We start from the raw sequence: 12,808 nt of genomic DNA, 5'->3' as shown, positions 1-12,808 counted from the left end.
GGCTTAAGAGTTGTGATATTTTTTATGTATATGTAAGGTAATGTGGCAACAACAACAACAACAACAACAACGACAATCAGTTTGAAAGGGCAGCTCTCCAAAATGGTAATATGAATTCTTTTCATTGATGTGCCTTTACATTTACTATTTACAGTGTGAGAAAACCTGATATGAAAACTAGGAAATATGAGATTTCACAAATATGTGAAAAAGCAACAACACCTAAAATCACAACATATTAAATTTCACTCCTGGGTGATGCTGTGTTGTGAAGAAACAAGCATAGGAAAAGATACTGAAGATAGTATAATCATTTCTGTACATGAAGACGTTTGGATGGCTTCACGTTAACTGTTTGTATGACATGACATTGATTTGCACTTGATACCTTCAAATGTAGAGTTTTATCAAAGATGATATTATGTGCAAAATCGCATTTTGATTAAACCAATGTCCTAAACACATTGTTGGGTGGTAACACAACTAGTTCTCATGACTGGAATATGATACAGAATGCAAGTACACACCACAACATCACTGATCATTATTTTATGAAATTTTTTGTATGATGAATTCCCCTTCAATTAATTGTTTTAGTGTGTTCAATCTGTGTGAAGCAGAGAAATGAAGAGAAAAGTTGCATACTTCTATCACTCTTTCGTTGGTCCAAAATAAAAGATTAAAAAACTCCTTTTTCAGCAACAGTATCTTGTAAAATTGGTCAAATTTTGAAAAGACATGAAATTATATCTTATAACAATCTGTGAAAGAAATTAGAATGATAGTTCTCTTTTGCATGCGGATTTACTTTTCCCCCATCCAGCCAGCCAGCTTGGATTTTGAAGTAATATAATTTGGGCCAAAAATGTCAACTTGTTTTCCACTTTTTTTTTCATTTGCATGGCAATGTAAAGCTAATTGGAAAATTTTTGAAATTTACTGGTCAAATTACACTTCTATCTATTTCAAGTGCTCTGTTATTTGCAGCAGCAACATTTGTGGAATCCAGATGGTGTTTCTATGTTTGTTTGTTTTTTATTTCACTAGAAAGCCTGTATTGAGTGCTCTCAGAATGTTTGAAATATGAAATGTATGTTTGTCTTGATCAGCTAATACAATGCCTTCCTGCATAGCAGTAGTCCTTACTAGGGAGCTGTAACACACCACAAAATGTTCAATTATTTTGATCAACAGATTAGGCTTGGTTTCCTATACAGTCAAAAGATTTATCTGCCTATTCAAATGTTAGGATTTGAATGACTTTAAAGAGGAATCTACCCCAAATGGAAATATGGATTCAGTACATGTTAAAATGATAGGGGAACGTTAGTGGTGTTTGAGGAAAATTGGACTACCCATTCAAACAGCTGTGAATTTTTCAAGTTTTTAGTTAAATCCACTGCATCATCACTGCTGAACAAAAAGGCTAAAACAGTATGTGATTTGGCAGGAGTACAATAATGTAATTAATATATATAGATATTTTCAGCCTATTTTCATTTTGCTATTGTTACAGCAATTGACTAATACATCCTTCAGAAGCCAGTGAAAATAATCATATCCTTGATATATTAGATAAGATGATGCTACTGCTTTGAAAGTTGGCATTTATCATGGATAGAATGTGTAAATAAAGTATACCCAATTTCAGCTTAATCTGAGAATCCCTTCATTGTTGTTGCTCCGCTGGGTTAACATCCTGTTTTTTGTCCCATTCATCACACAGCAGCTAGCACGGCTTGGTAAAGATTAAGTGCCAGAATAGACCCTGTGCTTCAGAGCCTCTTTTCTCAGTTCACACTGGAAATCTATAATGATGTTTCACCCTCCATCATAAAGAAGTTTTCAGTGTTTATTATCCTGATGAAATGTCTGAATTACCTCATCTACGATATACCAGCCTTTAAAAGGTATTAAATTTTCAGGGTTGCAAAAAGGACACACAAACTTTTAAACTGATTATTGCCATGTCTAAACGCAAGCTGCCACCATCTCCCTCCTTCTCCTCTCCTCCTCCTCCTCCTCATCATATTCATCATCATCCCTCCTTCTCCTCTTCCTCTACCTCCTCATCCTCATCCTCACCCTCCTCTTCCTCCTCCTCTTCCTCCTCCTCTTCCTCCTCCTCTTCCTCCTCCTCCTCCTCCTCCTCTTCCTCCTCTCCTTCTCCTCCTCTTCCTCTTCCTCCTCCTCCTCCTCCTCCTCGTCCTCCTCCTCCTCCTCCTCCTCCTCCTCTTCCTCCTCCTTCTCCTTCTCCATCTCCTCCTCCTCCTCCTCCTCTTCCTCCTCTCCTTCTCCTCCTCTTCCTCTTCCTCCTCCTCTTCCTCCTCCTTCTCCTTCTCCATCTCCTCCTCCTCCTCCTCCTCCTCCTCCTCCTCCTCCTCCTCCTCCTCCTCCTCCTCCTCCTCCTCCTCCTCCTCAATGCAGGTCCAGAGCTTCATCCGGGGCTGGCTGTGCCGCCGGCGCTGGAAGGCCATCGTGCAGGACTACATCCGCTCGCCCCACGCCGAGAGCATGCGCAAGCGCAACAGCATCGTCTTCGGGATGGTGGAGTGCGAGCGGGAGTACGTTGAGCAGCTCTCCCACTCTCGTCTCTTGCTTCCTGAGGCCTCTCAAGATGGCGGCCAGCGCCAAGAAGCCGCTTATCTCCCACGAAGATGTGAACTCCATCTTTCTCAACAGGTGGGTCGAAAGAATATCTTCCTCCCAGAACTGGTAGCCCTAATATTGTTTATTTTGTTTGTTTGTTTGTTTGTTTGTTTATTTGTTTGTTTGTTTTGCTTTGTTTTGTTTAAGAGCCTGCAGACTGATCTTACCTGAAAGTCAGTTACATAGCACTAACCTATTCAAGCAACATTAAACAGCATATAGTTTTTAATATCATTGAATGTGATGGATGCACCTATAGTAGTCACAGTTTGCTAATTATGAAGTATAAATCAGGCACAGAATATGCTTTCATTTAAGTTCCCCCTTTTTTCAACCAGTAAACCCAAGTGCAATTGTTCAGATACAAAATTGTATGCTTTTTCATATAATTATATGCATAACTATGTATTTTTAACATTCTAAATCAAAGTACATGTGAGTTTGCATAATTTAAAAGAAGCTAGGATATGAGACAAAAATCTCATTTAGTCAGGATATCATATGATAATAGAAAACACCTGCGTGTTTGTGTGAAAGCCTTTGGAAGATACCACCAGCAGTGGAAAAAAAGAAAAGAAAAACACAATATGGATTTATTTGGGGCTCGATCCACCCTCCAAACCCTTGATCTCCGTTTGAATATAGGGTCAGCTGCATGTGAGATGAGAATTGTATCATTTTGTTATTTCATATGCTTATGAACCATATATGTGACCCTGCACCTCAAAACAAACAAAAAGTCGCGAGACATGAATTTGTAGTTAAGACCATATTCTGAAAGAGCAGACTTTAAGCTTTAAAATGATGTATAACTCAAATCAAATGGACTCTCCTAACCTATCTAAATAGTGGAAAGAAAGCACAAACTCAGGAAAAGTGTGAACTGAGAAAAGAGGCTCTGAAGTACAGTGTCTATTCAAGCGCTTAATCTTTACCAAACCGTGCTGGCTGTGCGATGAATGGGACAAAAAAGAAGAAGTAAACCACCAGAGTAACAACAATGAAGGAATTATCAGATTAAACTGAAATTAAGCATGCCTCATTAACACATTCTGTCCATAATTAATGCCAACTTTCAAAGCAGTAGCGTTATCCTTTCAAAAGTTATTAGAGTTGAAAGTAAAGAGTGTGGATGAAGTTTTTCAGAAATGAAAAAGAGATTCTAAAGACACACCTAATCACACTATTCTACCAAAGATGTTCGAGATAAACTGCTAAAAAAACCACATTTTCCTGCCCGTTTTATGATACCAAATTTTAGCATAATGTAAAAGAAGACCCTCTCTTTCAGAAAATATGAAAAAGTCAAGTTCGGCTAGGTTGACCCACTTCACTTATTTTCAGTCCTCACGCAAAATCAGTGTGTGCGACTTTATGTTCGTTTTGAGGTGCACGGTCACATATGGTTTCATAGAGTCATTTCCACCGTAGCACTATCAGTCACTGTGAATTCATCTCCAAACACATAGTATAGGCCTACCATGATGTTCGTTTATAAAGGCATCTTATCAAATACTTCAGGTTGATATGAATTACTAGGAAAACCCCAGGTCTTCTTGCTGGAGGGAACGGTGTTGATGATTGTAGTTACTCATTTCATGATGATGTTTAGCTCATCCTTTTCTTGTCAGCACTAGACAAAATACAACAAAGTTTTCCACCCTGATGAAGACTTTGTATTGAAGATGTACATGGTGTGGTTACATAACTGTTCATGCCGCATGTCTAAAACAAGGAGTGTACATACAACGTGGAAATTAAAAGATTCCAGCATTAGATATCTGGCAGACATGAGAGGTTGTTGACGAGACCTAATTAGGAATGCCAGACACTTAAAACAAGATGAGCTGATACATCTTTTCTTCATTGTCGCCAGATCAGATCATTTCCTCCCTTGATGAGCTGATATCGCTACTTACATTGCATTCATGATCATACGATTGCATGTCGTGTAGCTATCAATGATCACTTTAACTCAATACTCAAGGGAATCAATGCATACGTAGATGTTGTCGTGAGATTGGCCTTATACATCATTATAGCTTACTACCATAACCCTTTAGCGCCTAAACTGCCTCCCCCACCCCTCGTGTGCATCCTTGAAAGTAACCGCTGCGGCCCTTGAATGTGTATACTGTAAAACCACGAATTTATGAGTGTATGAAACTTTGGCAAATTTTGCAAGGGGCCAAGATTGCAAAAGTAAAATGTATGGGAAAGTTTTTGTCTACACAATTCGTTAGTGCCAATAGCCAATTAATTTGTGTGAGTTTTATACTGCGAAAAAGGGAGTCAGCTCCAATGCATAGAAGTTTCATGTTGCGAATGCTTCTGGTTTTGGAATATGTGTGTGTCGAGTGTGGGATGTGTAAAAATGTTTGTGTGTGTGTGTGCGAGTGTGTGTGTGTTGTGTGTGTTGTGCATGTGTATGTGCGCATGTTTCTGCCAGGTTCATATTACCCCTGTATAATCTTCTTCGAGTCAATCTTCATGAATACACAATAATCTTGTGCGAAACCATACATAATAGAGTGAAATTCACTGCTTCCTTGACTGTACAAATAAGGTTTAACATAACAAGAATCCTCTCAGCAGTTAAAGGGTTATCTTGGCTACGAAGATCATGGCACCAACTTTATTGAACGCATCACAGTTGTTCTAGGTAAATTAGGTCTCTTCAGGCAGATATTTTGATTTTATTGCAGAAAGAAGATTGGAAATGTTTCATTTAGCTTTGTGTTTTCATTTGTTATGGTTTCCATTTATCTGTTTGTTTCCTTTGTTTGCTCTTTACCTGGTTGACTTATGCTAAACAGCAATGCGTATTTGCACCAGTCATTCATCTTTACATACAAAAGGAATGTACAAAGATGTGCATATTTACATTTGTCCAACCCTTCTCATTCTCATTATAAGGAAAGATGTTGAGAAATATATTGTCTATTTCACTCACTTTGACAAACTGACTCTGAAAGTATGGTTTGCCATGACATCAGATTTATTAAGACTAAGGTATATTATCAAAAGAGGATAAGATTTGAGGAAGAGAAAGTCCAGAAAGGAAGATTCATTCATTCATTCATTCATTCATTCATTCATTCATTCATTCATTCATTCATTCATTCATTCATTTAGTCATTCAGTCATTCACTCATTAATTAATTAATTAATTCATTCATTCATTCATTCATTCTTTCATTCATTCATTCATTCATTCATTCATTCATTCATTCATTCATTCATTCATTCATTCATTCATTCATTCATTCATTCATTCATTCATTCATTCATTCATTTTATTTCCTCACAGACACTTGCTTCAGCCTAAGGCTGTTTTGCCACAAGTCTGAACATCTTCTAAAAACAGTTATATAACATGATACAGCAACATACAAGAACATATATATATATATATATATATATATATATATATATATATCATACGAAAACGAAACAAAACAAACAAACAAACCTTGGAATGTATAGTAAAAACACAAAACAACATCAAAAAGACAAAGATATGCACAAGAGACGGCTACAACAGGGCACATTCTCAATCTACTCCATGCATTTCATATAGAGATATGAGGGGGCTAAGCCAGTCTAGCTGTTCAGAGAAAGAAAGCAGGCATCCGAGCTGCATGTAGAAATATGCGAAATAAGTTGGTGCACAGATATTAGTCGTTACTTTTTTCCCCCCTGGTATTCATAAACCCCAGCTCCGAGGTTCCTGCCGACAACCGGAAAAGCTTGCCTTGGCTTTTTCTTCTCTCCCTCCCACCCTCTCTCTTGCTTCTTCTTTCTCTCTCCCACTCACTCACTCGCTCCCCCCTCCCCCCCCCCACTTTTTTTTTTACTTTCTACCCTACCCCCTATATCCTTGGGAGTATTAAAATTCATTGGGCATGCATAAATTCCCCATCAACAGGTAGGGGAGGATGTGGCTTGTTGGAGCATCGTAAACGGTGCCTCCTCGATAGCTATCGCTGCTGCTGACGGAGTAGTGATAAGGGAGAGAGTTGGGGCTGCCATCGTCTCGTCGTGCCTTAAATGTCTCCCTCTCCTCGACAATCTGAATAAAATATATCAATGATTTGAGGAGCGGGAGGAGACCTGCACCCCTCACTCTGTACAGACTTATTACCCTTTTTTTATATATCGTTCTTTCCTTTTCAACTGATGATGTGTCTATGTAGTTTCCTAGGTGGATAGCCACAGACAGAAGATGCCTGAAGATTTTTTTTAATGTATGTGTATGTGTGTGTGTGTGTTTTGTTTTTTTGTGTGTTTTTTTGCATCTCAGTTGGGTGACATAAATCACACTGATTGGTTTTGGAATGTATAACCATCTTGCTAAAATGTTAAAACATACACTGACTTTGTACATATCAAAATTGCATCATAAGCGCATGTGACTGTATAGGATACATGTACGTGTTGGGTATGTGTGTGGTGTGTGTGATTGTAAGTACATATGTATGTATAATATGTGTATATATATATATATATATGTATATATATATATATACACATACATATATATATATATATATATATACACATACGTTTTAAAAGTAGTTACTATCAGAGCAACTGCTTAATTACCATTTGTAGATAAAACAAAAACTCTTGTTGAGTGCTTCAAAATAGTTCTAAAATGTGAGTTGGGGATAAAAATTTGAATCAGTATAATCAGTATTAAGTATTGTTATACAAATACTGTAAAACATGATATATTCGCGGCATGAAATTTTCGTGAATTGGAGCTGACAACCTTTTTCGTGGCATGAAATTTTCGTGAAGTGCCACTAGCGTTCAATCAATATAGTGTAAACAAGAACTTTCGCGTGCATTTTAATTTCGCGAATCTTGGCGCTCGCGAAATTCGCGAAATTAAAGTGCACGCGAAAAATCCTCGTTTTACAGTATACAAAATGTGAACAATATTTATACTAAAAATGTTTCTTTACTAAATCGTGTACAGTTATTGTTTAGTGGGAAAAATAGTGATATCTCCTTATATTTTAGGCTTTATTACAAAATTTTGATATGGTTAGATGTTTTGTGATACAACTGACCCACACATATGTATCAAATGTGATATCTCAAACATTTCTGAAATCACTGCTCCCAATGGTAAACAGTACCTTTAATATATTTATGGTTCGCTATTGGCTCACTTGGGCTTATTCGACTCCTGTGAGCCTCGTTTCATATCGAGCACTACGTCATCTATGTGATCATCATGTATGCATCTAGTGGAAAATTTCAAGGAAATTGCCCTTTGTTGTCTCTTTCTGTTGTAGGATGATATATGAGTAGGGGATGTGTAATACGTGTTTGCAATGTGTGTGTGTCAGATATGCACTACATCACCACTGTGCCTAGTCATCTAAGTATGACAATTGCACATTGATGTTTGGGTGCATGCGGTATATATACACACCAGAGTTACATAATATGTCGTCATTTTTATTTTACTTACTTCATTTTATTTCCAAAATGCAATGCATTATTCAATTCAATCAATTCAATTCATACATTCATTCGGTAATAAAAATCGTTTTGATGTAAAATGTTTACAAAATGTAGCAGGTACAGTTCTGAGAAAGCCAGAGGCTTGTTAAAATAGAATGTACCCTTGAAAACAAATCATACACATATTGCAATTTAAACATTAAAACATCAAATGATAAAAGGAGCACAGAGAGAATGAAACATATCAAAACAAGCACAAAATTGAAATTAACAGAAATAATTACCAATAACATCAAGGGAACATGGAGAGAATAAAACGAACTAAGACAGATTGAAAGTGGTCATGAAGTTTGCTTCAGTGATCCATCTAGTCTCAGACACCCACTGATCTCTACAGGAAATATCTGGATATCTCATTGGCCAGTCACTTTGAAGCCACCATGCCGCCATCTTAGCATGCACATCACCCATACATTTGTGCACAGAGCTTGCAAGATCAAGTGATCAAGTTGACAACCTGTGCTGGAAATGCCTGCATGTCCACGCAAGAGTCTGCGTGGTAAAATGGTGGCGCGGCAGCTTCAATTTTTCATTTCATTTTTTTTTACAGCACAAATGGTTCAATGACATTTCCAGATTTTTTAATTGTAATTTTAATCTATGATGACTCAAATATTTCAATGATGACTCAAACATTTCGATTTATTTGTAACACTATTTGTGTTCTCTCATGTAGTAAAACAAAAAATTAAGAGTTGCCCAAATAATGAGGACAAGTTAGTAACCTCTGCAGCAAGAGTACCTAAAGCAACCATATACAGAACTGAATGTGTGTTGGGCTTAAATGTTCTTCAATCCTTTGTTAGCTACATTTATTTCCTATCCACAGGTACTTGTGTGAAATTTGTGCACATTTCACTTGTTTGCTCAGAAAGGGTTAAAGATCAATACAACCACTGAGCTACTTGAATGCCAGGAAAAGACCGATATATTTTTTTTTATGCCTCCGCCACGAAGTGTCGCCGGAGGCATTATGTTTTCGAGTTGTCCATCCTTCCGTCCGTCCGTAATGAATTTTGTGGACAGCGTAACTAAAAAATTGTTTGAGGTGTCCTAATGAGACTTGGTATGTATAAGCATGAGTGGACGAAGTTGTGCCTTTTAACCTTAGGGTGTTCATGCTCAAGGTCAAAGGTCAAACGGTCAAGGTCAAATGCTCAAACTTTCACTATTTTCCCCATATCTATACAATGCCTGAAAGTTTTTTCTTGAAACTTGGTGCTTACATGTAATACCAAATAAAGATTCTCCAGAGAGAGTTTGGAGTCATGAGGTCAAAGGTCAGAGGTCAAGTTAAAATGTTAAAATTTTACTTTTTTCCCATATCTTGGAAATGGTTCAAGGTATCTTCATGGAACTTAGTACATATGCATGTACTGACTAGCAGTGATTATCTAGGGAATGTAGGGGTCATGGGTCAAAGGTCAAGAATCAAAGGTCAAGGTCAATTCAAAATTTCACTTTTTTACTCATTTATGCAATATTTGCCAGATTTTTCTTGAAACTTGATATATACATGTACATGTATTATCCAATAGAGATTCTCTGGGAAGTTTCTTGCCCAAAGGTCAAAGGTCAAGTAAAAGTGCTCAATTTCACTTCTTTTTTCCATATCTCTGAAGTGACTCAAGGTATCATCATGAAACTTAGTACATATTTATGCATGTTCTACCTGACAGTGATTCTCTTGGGAATTTTAGGGTCATAGGGTCGAAGGTCCGGGGTCAAAGACCAAATTAGAATGCAAAAACTTTACTATTTGATACTAAAATTACACTTTTTCTCCATACCTTGAAAGTTACTCAATGCATAGACTTATAAAAGGGTCAAAAGTCAAGTAAAGATCCTCAAATCCCCAAATACATGTGTCCCTGCGCTCTTAGGCAGTATAGCCATCCATCCAATTAAACCTAGTTCAAGGAAAGTGAACATTCAACACATTTGTGACAAACCTGTCATTTTAAGATTTTGCCAATTATGTGAAACTGTCATCACACATTGTCAAGATGTTCTACTATAGACCTATTAGGAGAACCATACATTATAGCGGAGGAATACCAGTCGCCATAGTGACATTTCTAGTTTAAATCATACAGATGTGGGAAGACACATAATTATAATGGAATCTTGTGTAAGAATTAAGATTATGTGTTTAGCCAGGTAACAGGTGAAGCTAAAAATCATTTATATGTGTTTGCCTCCTTTTTTCATATTTCTTTACAGTGAGACAATCTTCTTCTTACACCAAATCTTCTATAAGGGACTGAGTGCAAGAATGGAACATTGGCCCAAACTAGTATTAGGTGAGTCAAGATTTTATTGATTTGTTTTGTTTTGTTTTGTTCTGTTTTTAGTCTTGATGCAAAGATCCCTAAATACTCTTGTCAGTTGTAATATAATACTATGTTGCTATTGTAAAGTATATAGTATTTACATGTGTAGGCAACCTAACACAAGCACAAGATGCTTTCAAGGCTGCCTGGCTTTCATTGTAAATGCCACTATTATATGTTTTTGTGTTTTATTTTGCCGAATAAATGGCCTAAACTGGTTTCAATCAATCAATCTTTATGCAATTTTTAAAATGCAAATAGAAAAGCACATTCCATATGAAAATTCAGACTCACTCTGCTGTACATTGATAAATACCACTTTTAATAGAATGGAATCTATTGAGTGTTTCATACGTAGCTATCGAGTGTATTTCATATGCATCAAGACTGTTCAGGGAGTTGAACATTATCAGAAAGTTCTGTATTTTGGTTGTTAATGTTTAAGTAATCATTGAATCACAGACTTGAGTCATGATGGCTCATGGATATAAGTGCAAATGGTAAATCTTCAGTACATGAATATCAAAGGGGAATGAAACCGACATATATATTATGTGGATTGAGTAAATCCGGTAATATTAGTAGAACAGATCACCCAAGGTTTGAGGAAAATTGGACAAACTGTTCAAAAGTTATAGATTTGAAAGTTTTGGTGCAGTCAAAAACTGCTTCAGACTGCTTTAGAATGCATCATTCAATTTGCACTGTCGTTACATGCCAAGTTCCACTTGACTTCAATATACGGCATGAAGTCAAGCAAATATGATGTTGCACGTTTCATCAAAACTAAACATAAATCATGGAAAATTTTGTGTGTTTTCAGAGAGCAGTAATGGGCCACAGTTATGTAAATGAAAGTAGATAAAACAATGTCATCACTTCACAATTATCCCATTAGTTAGAACACACACACACACGCGCGCGCACACACACACACACACACATGCATGAAAATCTAAGGGTTTTTTTACATGAATTTTACACTACAACTCCTTCATCCCTTAAAATCAGTACTATTTAATGATTACACAGCAATAGTCTATAAATGAAAGAGCAGTTTTTCTCCTTTATTTCAGTGCTTTTGAAGAGTGATTAAAAAGATTATGTTGAGGTGAATGGGAGACTTTTGAGTTGAGATTCTCATTAAAAGTGATATATTTCTCAGAATTTTTCTTTTTTTCAATGAAGTGAAACTATTCCCATGCACATGCTACTTGCAACTACTTGGAAAAAAATACCCAAAAGATTATAGGTATATGCCTTTTAGAAGGAGTTCTCAAAATGCTAACCAAAGTAAAAAAAAAAATATTGTTTTTATGACATTACTATCTAGAATAATCCTAGTTTGCTGTGAAAAAAGAAAAGAAAATGAGAAGTGATTTAATAGTGTGCCATGTGCTATGTATGCATTTGAGTCCATGTATATGACTAGATAGATATAGATATTCACTTGTACCTGTATGCAAATGTGTGTGTATGCAACAATACTGCAGCAGGTGTATCTCTTTTCATTTTGTGAAATGCTTTAGGTAAGAAGAGGCAAAGCAGATAAAGCTTTGGAGAAGAGGTCAAGCAATATTATGTGGGGATCATATCGAATAGAAAACTTAAGTATACACACACCGACATGAATAAAGAATGTAATATGGGACATATATTAAAATGCAGCCTGAAAATATACCTGTAAGATTACAGCCGGAAATAGGAAGTCTCTTGTGTCATTTTTTTTTCTTTCGGCGGTTAGAGGAAGTATGTACATTATTCATTCCATTTTCAAAAGTAAGCCAGAAATCACACTGCCTGCAACGTGCTGGCCAGTGGAAAGTGCAGACGGCGCGATTACTTTTTTTTTTCCCTCTCCATTCTGCCGAATAAATCTGAGAGCTGACTGAGCCGCGGCAGCTAACCTGGGAAGATCGCGAGTGATGCTTGAGGTCGGTTGCTTCGTAGACTCTGCTGCTGCTGCTGCTGCTGTGAGCTCTTTCCCCTTCTTTCTCTGTCTCTCTCCCTCTCTCCCCTTACTGTCTTTCTATCCGTCTAGCTCTCTGCCTCCCTGACTCTCTTTCTTTATTCTCTCTTTTTCGATGTTGTTGGATATGCAGCCTACTGCCGCTATCCATGGCGGCATGCAATGCAGAGATACGCCTGGCCTTTCGGTGAACTCTGCCTGTCTGTGATCACATAGGTGTGCTGTTCAATGTGACAAGATTCCTAACCAACAGAGCTTGGTATTCTGAAAGGGGGGGGGGGGGGGAGAGGAGGTATGATGGTTGTGGGGGGTGGTGGGG

General features: G+C 37.2%; 1 protein-coding gene across 1 annotated transcript in view; it reads left to right on the top strand.

Annotated features, from left to right (window-relative positions):
• The window catches only part of LOC139741704 (ras-specific guanine nucleotide-releasing factor 1-like), a 157,939-nt gene that overhangs the window by 56,201 nt on the left and 88,930 nt on the right, over nt 1-12,808 (top strand). Inside the window, 3 exon segments of the mRNA XM_071652286.1 lie at nt 2,428-2,583; nt 2,585-2,682; nt 10,411-10,490. Of these exon segments, the coding sequence (XP_071508387.1) occupies nt 2,428-2,583; nt 2,585-2,682; nt 10,411-10,490 (334 nt within the window).

The sequence above is a fragment of the Diadema antillarum genome, unplaced genomic scaffold, assembly GCF_040938485.1.
Source record: "Diadema antillarum isolate AM-2024a unplaced genomic scaffold, OU_Dant_1.0 seq00000946_RagTag, whole genome shotgun sequence".
Lineage (NCBI taxonomy): Eukaryota > Metazoa > Echinodermata > Echinoidea > Diadematoida > Diadematidae > Diadema > Diadema antillarum.
Note: the sequence above shows the minus strand (reverse complement) of the source record. Positions and strands in the feature narration are given on the sequence as shown.